Here is a 15,000-nt window from a genome sequence, read left to right as displayed (position 1 = left end):
TAACTGAAGGGCTCTAACTGAAGAGCTCTAACTGAAGGGCTCTAACTGAAGAGCTCTAACTGAAGGGCTCTAACTGAAGAGCTCTAACTGAAGGGCTCTAAATTAGGCGCTCTAACTTGAAAGCTTTAACTGAGGGGCTCTAACTTATATAATAAAGTTAAAATGAAAATGATGAATATCGTTTTTTAAGTTATTAAATTTAAATGAGGGTCAAAGATCAAACTGACCTGCAGGAGCGTCCACGAAAACACCAACTTCACTGCTTCACAGCGCTGCCACGAGTCCCTGCAACTCACACACACACACACACACACACACACACACACACACACACACACACACACACACACACACACACACACACACACACACACACGATTAGTCTCAAACTAAACTTCCTGTCGTGGATCTGGTTCACATTGATTCTCACTTGGTCAGTTGAGGCTGCAGGACGTCCAGGATTCCTCCCAGAAGTCCTCTGCTCCTCCCTCCCTCCTCCCCCCCCTGCTCCTCCCTCCTCTTGTCCCCCATCAGGAGGTGGGAGGAGTCTCTCCACCCCCCCGCCCTCAGCAGCACCTCCTGCAGGCTCTGAGCCGCCGCTCTGGAGGAGGAGCTGGTCCAGACCTGATCCTGGACACACGGGAACAGATCAACTTCATTATATTACACAATATGAACGTTTCGTACTACGTGGGTCAACATGGACACGTTCAAAGAGTTGACTGGTTTTACACCAGTGAGAAAGGACTTCTGATGGTTCAGAGACTAACGGTGAAACTCACCTGGAAGTGAGTGACAGCGAGCACACACGCAGGAGCAGCCACAGCCAGCAGCAGACCAGTCGGACAGCCTGCATTTCCCACAGTTCTTAGCAGCGCTGCGAGGGCGGAGCATACCGGTCCGGCTCTGCCTGGGACGCTCTGATAGGCCGAGACCGGCAGAGAGCCGCAGTCGTCCTCACACGGCGGCAGAGCAGCACAGCCAATCAGAGCGCCGACCAGAGCGCCGTACGCTGCCTGAAGCTCCGCCCATTCCTCATCGCCATTGGCTGAGAACAGCCAACATGGATCTGCTGTTTGGAAGAGCCGCTCGACACGGCCAATCAGAGAACTTGTTTCTGAGTCGGAGGACGCTCCAATCAGCTTCTCCTGCAGCCGAGACAGGAGCTCTGTGATTGGAGGAAGGGAAGAAGAGGGGAGGGGCTTCTCTGAGGAGGAGGAGAGATGAAAGTCATGAAGTAGAGATGAAAGCTCCATACTGAAGGGGACGAGGAGAGAGGGAAGGAAGAGAGGGAAGGAAGAGAGATGAGATGATGGAGAGAGAGAAATGAGTTATTGATCAGTTTCTACTCAATAAAACTCTGATCGCTTTACTTAAAACAGAGACAGAAAAGATCCAATAATCACAAATAATAATCATAAATAATAAGATCACACTTTTCTATAGATGTAAGTTTGAGGTCTGCAACAGACTTTTACTGATAAAGTCTTTGATCATTTGCATCCATTACCGGCCCTTTAAGAGGAGTCAGCAGCCAATCACTTTATTTAAATATCAATCTGATGTTTAATATCAGAGACACAGACAGACAGACAGACAGACAGAGAGACAGAGACAGACACAGAGACAGACAGAGAGACAGACAGAGAGACAGAGAGACAGACACAGAGACAGACAGACAGAGAGACAGAGAGACAGAGAGACAGACACAGAGACAGACAGACAGAGAGACAGACACAGAGACAGACAGACAGAGAGACAGACACAGAGACAGACAGAGAGACAGACACAGAGACAGACAGACAGACAGAGAGACAGACAGACAGACAGACAGACAGAGAGACAGACAGACAGAGAGACAGACACAGAGACAGACAGACACAGAGACAGACAGACAGACACAGAGACAGACAGACAGACAGACAGAGAGACAGTCAGATGATCTCCACTCAGGCTCTAAATTAGTTTGTGTCAGTTTCCACAAATATGATTAAAAAATATCCACAGATATTAATTTTAACTGAAGCTTCATCAGTTCATTAATCATTAATCATTAATCAGTGTACAGAAGATAAAACACCAGTGGCGGCTGGTCAATAGAGGACCATGGGGCCTGGGCCCACCTTGAGCCACACAAAAAAAAAAAAAATTATAATAATCATAAATTATACAAATTGTCAATATTTGTGTTTTTGAACTATGGAATGTACCCAGTAATATGTGTAAAATATGATATCTGCACAAAATATATGCTTTTCCTGCTCGTGCTCTCCGCCTGTGTGCACGACACGTCTGAGAACGCGCAGCTAGGGGGGCTAAAGAGGCGGGTCTATGAAGCAGTTTAGCCAATTGCTGATTAAAGATATAAATGAGTGACATACAAGTTAGCCAATCAGCGCCCTCAAATAGATTCAGCTAGGGGGCCAAAACGATTTTGCCCCCCTAGCTGCGCGTTCTCGTCATGAGAAGTCTCTGCAGGAGAGCGCCAGCGCGAGATTCTGCAGCCAAAGAGCTGATCCCAGATCAGCCTGACCTCACAGTCAGACAGCAGACTAGCGGGAAAGGGAAGCAGAACATGAAGCTTCTCCACTAGCTGAACACCAGACAGGTTTGGCTAGCTGCATGACGTCATGCTAATAACTTATTTAGCTTTTTAAAACAACGGGGACAGATCCAGCACGGACAGGTAGGGAGTGAGGGATGAGGAAGTAAGGAAACATGAGAACACCAGGGTAGAGAGTGAGAGATGAGGAGGTAAGGAGACATGAGAACACCAGGGTAGGGAGTGAGGGATGAGGAGGTAAGGAAACATGAGAACACCAGGGTAGGGAGTGAGGGATGAGGAGGTAAGGAGACATGAGAACACCAGGGTAGGGAGTGAGGGATGAGGAGGTAAGGAGACATGAGAACACCAGGGTAGGGAGTGAGGGATGAGGAGGTAAGGAGACATGAGAACACCAGGGTAGGGAGTGAGGGATGAGGAGGTAAGGAGACATGAGAACACCAGGGTAGGGAGTGAGGGATGAGGAGGTAAGGAGACATGAGAACACCAGGGTAGGGAGTGAGGGATGAGGAGGTAAGGAGACATGAGAACACCAGGGTAGGGAGTGAGGGATGAGGAAGTAAGGAAACATGAGAACACCAGGGTAGGGAGTGAGGGATGAGGAAGTAAGGAAACATGAGAACACCAGGGTAGGGAGTGAGGGATGAGGAAGTAAGGAAACATGAGAACACCAGGGTAGGGAGTGAGGGATGAGGAGGTAAGGAGACATGAGAACACCAGGGTAGGGAGTGAGGGATGAGGAAGTAAGGAAACATGAGAACACCAGGGTAGGGAGTGAGGGATGAGGAGGTAAGGAGACATGAGAACACCAGGGTAGGGAGTGAGGGATGAGGAGGTAAGGAGACGAGAACACCAGGGTAGGGAGTGAGGGATGAGGAGGTAAGGAGACATGAGAACACCAGGGTAGGGAGTGAGGGATGAGGAGGTAAGGAGACATGAGAACACCAGGACACACATGGAGAACTCTGTAAGCTACATATTAGGCAAAGTGAACATCTTGTCTTCTACATAGTTGTCCTCAGTCTCATCTGCTTAACGTGGTCATGGAGACATCAACATTTAATAGAGATGTTAAATTAACAGTGAAAACTCATCACAGCTTAATTTAACATCAGTATTCATAATTACACTTCATGTTTACTTCTCCTGATCTTTACCTCCTATAACAAGGTCCATAGGGGCATCTCAATACATACATGTTATATTATATTATATTATATTATATTATATTATATTATATTATATTATATATATAAGTGTTATTTACTGTTTTTTTTCGTGTTGGAATAAATGTTAAATATATAACTGTAAAGTAGTAATGCGTGTTTGATACTTTCATTGTTTTGCATTAAATCATTCTGGGATGTTTGCTGACATTGACAGGACGGCCCTACCTAGAACATGTTCCACTGTAAAACACTGATTTATTATCAAGTAGAAATGTTCTTGAAGCTCCTCAGGAGGAACAATCAGCTGTTTCCTTCTGTTATTGATCATAAAGAGAATTAAACAAAGTATTAACAAAGTGATAAACCTCAAAGAATAAACGGATTAACTTCATACACGAGACTCTGACATGAATCACTATTCACCTCGATGACTTCCTGTTTATTTACCACAATAAAGCACCATTTACATCCTGTTCACACGTTTATTACACCATGGATCATTCATGCGTCACAGGCTGAATGAGTCTGCGTCATAACTCTGTACTAGAAGCTCTGAATATTAAACGTTAACCTCTTTAATAACCAACAGCTAATATCTGTCTGGTTTGGTTCGACGGACGTAAACGTGAACATTGAGACGTGAACACGTGAACGCGTCTGTGAACGTGTACGTTAATCAGTTAAAACATGTTTAAAAACGTGAAACTGACCTCAGACCTCTTCTTCTTTAGTTCAACATCTGTAATCAGATTCGCGGCATTCAGGCTGAAAGCTCCGGAAGGGTTACGGAGAGGGACCATGTGTTCGGATCAATAGGTCCGGCCGTGTACGAGCTCCGAGTGAAAGGTTCCTACCCCCAGGAGCTCTTTTATTATTTGTTCCTTCTTCTTCTTATTATTATTATTCTTCTCTCTTGTTTTCTTCTTCTTCTTCATCTTCCTCCTCCTCCTCCTCCTCCTCCTCCTCCTGGAGTGTTTATTGGCGGTTGATAGACGTGTAATGACGCACTACCTCCACCAGGTGGACCGGTGAACGAGCGAGAAAACAAAAAGATGATTTCAGTTGAATTGACTTCTTAAAGAACGTGATAGTATCACAGTATTTCATGGTATTCTCTACAGTGAAGTACATGTTCAAGTGCTTCTGGTAGTACATTACGTGTATTATGTGTGATACTACTGTGCTCCTAACTGATCTTTGACTTCAGTTTCTGGTGTCTTATGTTCACAGACTCTACTCGTATCTGGAGTGTAATCTATTACAGAAGAAAAGACAAAATGCACAATAAACAAAGTTTGATTTGGTTGATTTATTTGCCATATCTAATATGGTTAGGTTATCTATATAGCTATATATAGCTATATAGATCTATATATAGCTATATATATATATATATATATATATATATAGCTATATATATATATATAGCTATATATATATATATATATATATATATATATATATATATAGATATATATATATAGCTATATATAGCTATATATAGATATATATATATATATCTATATATAGCTATATATAGCTATATATAGATATATATATAGCTATATATATATATCTATATAGATATATAGATCTATATATATATATCTATATATAGCTATATATAGATATATATATAGCTATATATATCTATATAGCTATATCTATATATAGCTATATATATATAGGGGGAGATATTAATGGATTAATGGAGGGTTGTGTGATGTGGTTGAAAGCTCCCTAAGATCTCAGTAAGTGGACCTTTATTGTTAAAGGAATGTCTGTGCTTCTTCACGTCGCTTCTTAAAGACACACATTTTTTTAATTTTATTATACTATATTGATCCCTTTAAGGGGGAAATTTGTCTCTGCATTTGACCCATCCCTGTATATAGGGAGCAGTGGGCTGCCGATGACAGGCGCCCGGGGAGCCGTTAGGGGTTCAGTGCCGTTTAGGGACACTTCGACACGTGACACGTGACACGTCCCAGTTGAGGATTGAACCGTTAACCTTCCGGCTCCCAGACAACCCTCTTAACCCAGTGAGCCACGGTCACAAAGCACTCAAATATAAAAATGAACGTGGATTTTATTCAGAATGAACAACGTGGATTTTCTTCTTGAGTCCAAACGGCACAATTATGTCATTAAAAATAGAATAATGTGATAAAGTCACCACTTCAGAGGCTTGAAGCGGCTCGTTGACTTCCTGTTCAGACACGTCGGACACATCAGAGACGCTGAGCATGTGAGCCGACACCTCTCACTGTCTGATTAAAAACACAGTTAATAAAAGATGTATCCTCTTCTTCACCATCAATATCAGCACCAGAGACTCAAGAGTTAATGAGTTAATGAGTCAAAGAGTTAGTGAGTTAGAGAGTTAATGAGTCAAAGAGTTAGTGAGTTAGAGAGTTAGTGAGTCAAAGAGTTAGTGAGTTAAAGAGTTAGTGAGTCAAAGAGTTAGTGAGTTAGAGAGTTAATGAGTCAAAGAGTTAGTGAGTTAAAGAGTTAGTGAGTCAAAGAGTTAGTGAGTTAAAGAGTTAGTGAGTTAAAGAGTTAGTGAGTTAGTGAGTTAAAGAGTTAGAGAGTCAAAGAGTCAGTGAGTTAGAGTTAGAGAGTCGTAGAAGTGTTTTTTAAATGTTTACACACACACGAGCACACCAGAGCTGAAACACACCTCTGATGACCACACACACTCTCTCTCACACACACACACTCTCACACACACACACACACAGACACACTCTCTCTCAGACACACACACTCTCACACACACACACACACAGACACACTCTCTCTCACACACACACACACACACACACACACACACAGACACACTCTCACACACACACACACACACACACACACACACACAGACACACTCTCTCTCACACACACACACACACAGACACACTCTCTCTCACACACACACACACACACACACACACACACAGACACACTCTCTCTCACACACACACACACACACACACACACACACAGACACACTCTCTCTCACACACACACACACACACACACACACACACAGACACACTCTCACACACACAGATTAGCTGTGTTTATTCATATTTCAAAGCCGGAGGAAATGTTTTGAAGCTTCTGTGATCTGCTGTCAGAGGATATAATTATTACTATTGACCACACACACTCACACTCACACTACGCACACACACTACACACAAACACACGTACACACAGTAACACACACACACACCTACACAATGCTCAAGCAACAGTTATTAACGTAATGTTTGAACTTTTTAATCTTAGTTTTTTGATCAGCTAGCTGCCATTAGCATTGAAACATCTGCTGACTCATCTCTTTGTCTACATGAACTCTGTGTGAACATGAGTTAACACCAGTGGTGGTCCATCAGGGCCTGCAAGGCCTTCTCTGCTGGCCTAGACACAATCACAAAGTTATATCTATTTTATAATTTAATAATTTTTCTTAAATACACTACATGTATTATAATTTATATAAATATTTGTCCCATTATCTTATGTTCTCATTGCACAGCTACTGTCTTCCTCAGTTGCTCTGCTTCCAGTGCAGCTTGTTTTAAGTAGAGCTTTTATCCAATCAGATCTCACCTCTGTGTCTCTAGGTAAGAAGAGAGACAGAGGCCTGCAGACTCACAAGTGCATCCATGTGCAGTTTAAGTGAATGGGGACGATATTGTTGATTGTCATAGTGTTCAACCAGTCAGATCTTTAGTTTGACATGTTGGGCGTATTCTTTGACGTGTCAGAGCCTGCTAGCTGGCCTACAAGTATGTCAGCATTACGTGCAGCTCAGTGTTCAGGTGCAGCTCTGCAGTGAGGTGCAGAGTGTGCTGTGATTGGTCAGTGGGCGAGCACGTGACTATCGCGAAACGAAACTTAACAGCAGAGCTTAGTCGGAGGAGTAAGAGTTCAAATTGAAAGATATGGAAGAAATTATGACATTTTTAGCGTTTTGCTTGGTGTAGATTAGCTTTGTTTTTTTAACACTCAATGGCTGAAGGAGGAGAAACGGATTAGTGAGTTGGGATTTAACCGGATTAAACTCTTAGTCAACAAAGAAAGGAGGATGGAGTTTGTCTTTAAGTGAACTGCGTGTGTTTTTACATCTAATATCTGAATGGCCCTCGAGTGTGTAGCAGTGTTCTGCTAAGCTAGTTAGCGTAGCCTCCCAGAACACGCGTGCGGTAACTCAGCTGTTTTTTGTTTCGTTATTTTTGTTCCGGGTTCAGAGGTCACAGCCCGTTGTCTCCTACGTGAGCGCAGTCCACCGAGAACATTATATTCACCACAATTGAAGCTTCTCCATTTTCCTAACGCACCAGTATTATTCAAACGTATTGTTCGGTTCGTAAGCCTCGTACCGAGCGCTTTAATACGAATACGTGTGTTTTTACACCATAGAAAGTAATAAGCATAGCTGTGGCTCATCATGAGGTTATTAGGTCAGCACTGAAGGCCCGGGTATGAATACACGGCCCACACTGGTTAACACTGAGCTGAGGTTCTTCTTCTCCTGCTTGAAGAACAGACGTCAGCATTCACTGGAAGATGATTCATCGTTTAATTCATCGGTTTCTATTGTGTTCTGACGGCTCGTATCAGAGCTAATGCTGATAATATCAGTGTGTGTTTGAAGTTCCTGTGAAAAGGTTCTCCATGAAAGAAAACCTCTTCATTCACTTCCTGTTTACTTTTCCATCCGATGGAGCTTCAGTCCGTCCTGTCGTCCTTTCCTCTGACGAAGAGACGAACCGCCAGGAAATTAAAGAGCAGATAAGAAGCATGTGAGCACACACACACGCACACACACACACGCACACACACACACACACACGCACACACACACACACACGCACACACACACACACACACACACACGTACACGCACGCACGCACACACACAGGTGAACAGGTGTTGTCCAGGTTACAGCAGGTTTTTAATGGTGACACAGGTCAGAGGTCAGATACAGACTCACTGACACATTTAACATGATCTCACATTTACATGGAAACCTTGTGATTTAATGCCAGACACCTTATAATAAAAGGGATTCATGAAAAGTGGAGAACGAATTATTTTCTGTATTTATTTCATGTTAAACAAACCTAACCTTCATCCCACAGCGAGGTATTTTTAGTATTTTAGTGAAGTTAAAATAAGAAAGTTGAATTAAGAGGCTTTACACTAAAAGTCATTTATTAATCTTATTTTACTAAATTAAATGTAATTCCTATAAACACCAAATTACATCCAACGGACCGTTAGCTAAACGGCTAAAAGATTAGAAAACCAAAACACAAGAGCTCACTGTAAGGAATGCATTAAACAGTGTGAGCTGCTAGCATTAGCATATCACGCTAACTACAGTAAGAGTTAGCATAGCATTAGCTTACCTTATCATTTTGTGGGGTGACAGGTTACGTTAAACAGAGCGCTGTGATGGAGCTATCAGAGCTAATGCTAACGTTAGCGACTCTGTCCTGCTGGTTCTTTATGTCCATCTTTTACATAAATCATCTATTTAGCAGGATAACATGTAACATTAAGACATCAAATTCATATTCAGAAACTTTAATTTTTAGTAGCTAGCTAGTAACAGTAACTGTAATTCAGGGAAAACACTAATTATTGTAATTATCAATTCGAGGGCGGGGCTTAGTGAACGTTCAGTTGGAGACAGTCAGGGGTCCTTTAATGGGATTTGCATAAATGTTTATTCACATTAGTAAATCTGTAAACGTGCACACAAGGCATGAAAACATTTACAGCCTCCATGAACCAATAACCTGTGTGATCGATCAATAATCAATAATATTTAATGTAGCAATAAAGGTTTATATATCGACACTGTCCCTTTAAGAAGCACTCCGTGTCTGTTTCTGTTCCGGCTGTGTGACAACAGGAAGTGTGATGATGATAAAGGTAAAATGTGTTTAGAGAAGACAACATCACAACATGGACATCTTGAGGTGTGTGTGTGTGTGTGTGTGTGTGTGTGAGTCACTGCTCCGTCTCCTCTTCTTCGCTGTAGTCGCTCAGAGGAAAATCACGACTCTCCTTCTGTGTGTTGTAGCTTTTCCTGTGCATCACACACTCCTGGTCGATGATTGCCTGCAACACACGCACGCACGCACGCACACACACACACACACACACACACACACACACACACACACACACACACACACACGGTTGATCAATAAACCTGTACGTCTGTAATCTGTGTACTTGAGAGTTTATTAAGTAGAAATGTTTCCTCTGCAGCTTTGAAGGCAGCAGCTTCTGATCTGTGATCAGTCTAATCACTAATGACTTCACACACACACACACACACACACACACACACACACACACACACACACTTCCTGCTGCTCTGTCAGGACCAGCCATGTGTGTGTGTGTGTGTGTTGTTGACTCAGTGTTTTGGAGAATCCGTTCAGGATGAAACGCTGCGTCTGTTTTGGCTCAAACTACAGTTTCCATAAGTGACATCATCTCTCGTAGAGACGCCGTATACGTCTCTGGTAGAGACCTGTCAATCACCGTGTAGCCCCGCCCTAAAGCATCCCCTGCTTTATGGTCTGTTTGACTCTAAATGGACCATAATGTACTAAATGAACATCATGCTGTATTGAAGAAGACTTGAAACTAGAGATTGAGACCATAAACTCATGTTTACAATGTTTACTGAGGTAATAAATCAAGAGAGAAGTAGAGTCATTTTCTCATAGACTTCTATACAACCAGAGGAGTCGCCCCCTGGTGGACACTAGAGAGAATGCAGCTTTAACACATGAAGCTTTGACCTGGAGGATGATGACTGGTTTTAGTCTCTTGTCACATGACCAGCTGAATGGACAGCTGCCAGCCAACCAGAATCAAGAGTTTTCCTGTGGCCATAGTAACGAGCCTTAAAGCGACAGGCTCGCTGTTATTGGTCTAACTTCTGTATTTAATAATAATAATAATAATACATTTTATTTATATAGCGCTTTTCATAGAACTCAAAGACACTTTATATTAAAATCATCATATATAAAAGCAATACACTAAAAACATAAAATACACAATAGTGGTCACACATTAAAAGCAGTTTTGAACAGGTGGGTTTTGATCTGTGATTTGAATATGGAAAGTTCAGTGCAGTCTCGGATGTGTTTGGGGAGAGAGTTCCAGAGGGAGGGGGCAGATATGGAGAAGGCTCTGTCACCCCATGTCCGGTGCTTGGTCCTGGGTGGAAGAGACAGGAGGTTGGCATCAGAGGAGCGGAGCCGACGGGATGGAGTGTGGTGGTGAAGCAGGTCGGTGAGGTAGGAGGGGGCCTGATTGTGGAGGGCTTTGTGAGTGAGGAGAAGGATTTTGTATTGGATCCGTTGTGGGACGGGGAGCCAGTGGAGGTTCTGAAGAACAGGGGTGATGTGGTCGCGGGAGCGGGTGTGGGTGAGCAGGTGAGCAGCAGAGTTCTGGATGTACTGGAGTTTATTTAGGATTTTGGATGATGTGCCGTGGAGAATGCCGTTGCAGTAGTCGATTCTGGAGGTGATGAAGGCGTGGATCAGAGTTTCAGCAGCAGATGAGGAGAGTGATGGGCGGAGACTTTTAAGTGAAAAAAGGCAGTTCTAGTGATTTGTTTGACGTGGTGTTCAAAGGAGAGGTTGCTGTCGAACATGACTCCGAGGTTGCGGATGTGTGGGGAGGGAGACAGAGTGGAGTTACCGATGGTGAGGCAGAAGTTGTGACTGGTTTTGGTGAGGGATTTGGGACCGATGATGATCATGTCAGATTTATCACAGTTCAGTTTGAGGAAGTTGGTTTGCATCCATGATGTAATGTCAGTGAGGCAGTTGGTGAGAGTGGAGTGAGTAGCAGTGGTAATGGCCTTTGTGGAGATGTAGAGCTGGACATCATCGGCGTAGCAGTGAAAGTGAAGACCATGTTGACGGATGATGTTACCAAGAGGGAGCAAGTAGAGGATGAACAGAAGAGGACCAAGCACCGAACCCTGGGGGACGCCTTGAGACAGAGGAGCAGTGGAGGAGGTGCAGTTGTTGATACTGATGAACTGTTGTCTGTTTGTGAGATATGATTTAATCCAGGAGAGAGCAGTTCCGGTGATGTTGAGGGAGGATTCGAGGCGGGAGAGAAGGATGTTGTGGTTGATGGTGTCAAAAGCTGCAGTGAGGTCGAGGAGGATGAGAATGTTGAGGTGACCAGCGTCGGAGGAGAGGAGGAGGTCGTTGGTGACTTTGAGGAGGGCTGTTTCAGTGCTGTGCTGTGAACGGAAACCGGATTGAAATGGCTCGAACAGATCGTTGGAGATGAGGTGGGCTTTGAGTTGTGTGGCGACAATGCGTTCCAGTATTTTTGACAGAAAGGGAAGATTGGAAATGGGATGGAAATTGCTCATGGTGTCAGGGTCAAGTCCAGGTTTTTTGAGGATGGGGGTGACAGCAGCCAGTTTAAGTGTGTCAGGGACTGAACCGGAGCTGAGGGAGGAGTTAATGATGACTGTGATGAGTGGTGAGATGGCTGGGAGACAGTCCTTGACCAGATTAGATGGTATGGGATCCAGGATGCAGGTGGAGCTTCTCATTCCAGTTGTGAAGTTAGGCAGCTCCAATGGGGACACAAGGGAGAACTGAGAAAGGGGCTGAGGGGTGGAGGAGGGGGGGGGCAGGTGGAGAGATGGAAAAGGCGGGTGAGGTGTTCAGGTTACTGTAAATGGTGTCAATTTTTGTTTGGAAAAATGAAAGAAAAGAGTTGCATTTGTTCACTGTGAAGGATATGGAGGTGTTGTCCTTGGGTTTGAGAAGCTTGTTTATTGTGGAGAAGAGAGCCTTTGGGTTAGAGGAGCCAGACTGTATGAGGTGTGAGTAGTAGGTGGACCGGGCTGAAATGAGAGCGTCTTTGTATTGTTGAAGGTAGTCGGAGAGGGCTTGGAGATGGACTGTTAAACCGGTTTTCTTGCAGAGTCTTTCAAGCTGGCGCTTTCGAGATTTCATCTGGTGGAGTTCAGGAGTGTACCAGGGAGCCGAGTGTGTGAATGAGACAGTTTTGGTTTTCATGGGAGCCAGTTGATCAAGACAGGAGGAGAGTGTGTTATTGTAGTAGTTTACAAGATCGGAGGGATTATCAGACAGTGGGGCAGGGGAGGCAGACATGGTACTGGCAAGAGAGGCTGAAAGAGTTGTGGGGGAGATAGATTTGAGATTTCTGAAGGATATGGTGCGCTTCGTTTTTGGCATGGGGATAGGGATGTCAATGTCAATGGTGATAGCCAGGTGGTCAGAGATGTTGAGGTTGAGGCTGGAGAGTTGCGGTATTGTGAAACCAGTGGAGCAGACCAGATCCAGGATGTGACCTCGGCTGTGGGTGGGGAAGTTGATATGTTGTGTGAAGTTGAAGCATTGTAGTAGTTCCAGGAATTCTGTCGTAGATTTACAGTCAGTGTTATCAATGTGGATGTTAAAATCACCTAGGAGGAGAACGGAAGGTGAGATGGCACATAGCTGATTCAAAAAATCTGAAAAGTCAGAGAGAAAGGAGGGATTTGGCTTGGGGGGACGGTAGATTACAGCAGTAACCAAAGGAGTGGGACCAGAGAGTTTGAAGGCAAGGTGTTCAAAAGAATGAACGGCAGGAATGGGAATGGTGGTTGTTTTAATGTCCTTCCTGTTAACAGCAGCAACACCACCTCCCCGCCCCTCAGGACGAGGTTTGTCAATGTATGTGAATCCGGTGGGAGTGGTCTGGTTTAGTGAGAAATAGTCCAGGGGTTTATGCCATGTTTCAGTGAGGCAGAGGAAATCAAGGTTACTGTCCGTTATGAATTCATTCAGAATGAGGCTTTTGTTGTTGAGTGAGCGAGTGTTGAGCAAAGCCAGTTTCAGGTGACGTTGCTTTGTGATAGGCTGTGAGGACTGAGAAAGGGGACGGAGATTGGACGGATTCACGTATTGTTTGTTGTGGTGACGTAACAAGGAAGTTCGGGTGCGACAGGACCAGAGAGATGGGATGGAGTTTGGGGACGTGATGTTGTAAGTGAACATGCGGCCAGAACCTCTGTGTGAAGGATGGCCTCGGCGAAGTATTCCATGTTCTTTGAGAATGTCCATGCAGTCCGGACGCAGGTGGTTGTTGAAGTTGTGAAGATCTGACGTGGAGTACAGCGGCGGCATGGTCCGGTTGGGAAGCGCTAGCGATAAGCTAGCATTAGCTGGTGACCAAGAGCCGGCTGTCCGTGAGAGGAGAAGCGATGTGAGACCCAGGAGTCTCAACGGGATGATCCACAGCATAACAGCGGCAAAACGCCAACAGTCCGATGAGGAAGGAGTGGTGGCCTGGAGGGGCTACCAGCCTGTTAGCCGGACGATCGTGCCCAGAAAATGGAGGTCTGGTGCGCGGCTGTGGCTAGCGGAGAAGACCAACCCGAGCCTGCTAACCGCGCCGGGACGGAAAGATTCCGGCAGGGTAAACAGGTGTGCTCGTGCAGGCCGCTCGTGTTGGCAAGCGATGTAGCAGGCAGGGAAGACCGACAGCTCCAGTAGCAGGACGACGATGTAGCGCTGTAGACCAGACCCGGGAGTCCTGGGGCTAGCGCGGAGGTAGCTTTGGCAGAAGGAGACGGTAGGTTGATCTGGTGTGGCTAATCCAGTGAAGATGTTTGAGTAGATTGGATGGTAGACGGCAATATCTAGCCGCAAACAAGCAGCTCCACTTTATCGTTCAGGTTTTTAGTGTTGGGATCCATTTAAACAGCAAAATTTAACAAAACTTAACAATCAAGTACGGAGCGGCAGCCAAGAGTTTTGCCAGCATCCACCATCAAATCCGCCTTGGTATTTACCATCTTCTCCTCTCTGACGGCCGGGTTACGCAGCAGGAAGCAGAGCGGAGCGTACAGGATGTTGATGACCCCGATGAACACCATGAGACAGGGGAACCCCACGGCCTGGACCAGAGCGCCCCCTGTGGACGGACCTGGAACAACAACAACAACAACAACAACAACAACAGCATCACATTAGTTTGGTCTAGAATGTTGTGTTCACACCAAACACTAAGAGAATCTTTTCATGCTACGACAATACAAACAAAGTCAATGCACAGACGCGAATAGACGCGAGTATACGCAAAATATTATATATATATATATATATATATATATATATATATATATATACATACTAGTGCTGGGCAACGATTCAAATATTTAATCGCGATTAATCGCATGGATTTTT

General features: G+C 44.5%; 2 protein-coding genes across 3 annotated transcripts in view; both read right to left on the bottom strand.

Annotated features, from left to right (window-relative positions):
- tti2 (TELO2 interacting protein 2) overlaps positions 1-4,556 on the bottom strand; it is a 9,349-nt gene extending 4,793 nt beyond the window's left edge. Inside the window, exons 1-5 of one of the 2 annotated variants that reach the window (XM_076082505.1) lie at positions 4,443-4,485; positions 3,958-4,046; positions 783-1,257; positions 431-630; positions 228-285 (exon numbers count right to left, since the gene is read on the bottom strand). In XM_076082505.1, coding sequence (XP_075938620.1) covers positions 228-285; positions 431-630; positions 783-1,256 — 732 coding nt within the window. In that variant the 5' untranslated portion in view covers position 1,257; positions 3,958-4,046; positions 4,443-4,485. Of the gene's footprint in view, positions 1-227; positions 286-430; positions 631-782; positions 1,258-3,957; positions 4,047-4,442 lie in introns of both variants that reach the window. The other variant, XM_076082504.1, reaches the window with a different exon arrangement.
- A 4,170-nt stretch (positions 4,557-8,726) lies between these two features.
- Positions 8,727-15,000, bottom strand: part of LOC142939267 (chromaffin granule amine transporter-like) — a 33,755-nt gene continuing 27,481 nt past the window's right edge. Inside the window, exons 19-20 of the mRNA XM_076082522.1 lie at positions 14,607-14,740; positions 8,727-9,871 (exon numbers count right to left, since the gene is read on the bottom strand). Coding sequence (XP_075938637.1) covers positions 9,761-9,871; positions 14,607-14,740 — 245 coding nt within the window. The 3' untranslated portion in view covers positions 8,727-9,760. The remainder of the gene's footprint in view (positions 9,872-14,606; positions 14,741-15,000) is intronic.

This window comes from Anarhichas minor, unplaced genomic scaffold, assembly GCF_050575085.1.
Source record: "Anarhichas minor isolate MPS153535 unplaced genomic scaffold, ASM5057508v1 ptg000095l, whole genome shotgun sequence".
NCBI lineage: Eukaryota > Metazoa > Chordata > Actinopteri > Perciformes > Anarhichadidae > Anarhichas > Anarhichas minor.
Note: the sequence above shows the minus strand (reverse complement) of the source record. Positions and strands in the feature narration are given on the sequence as shown.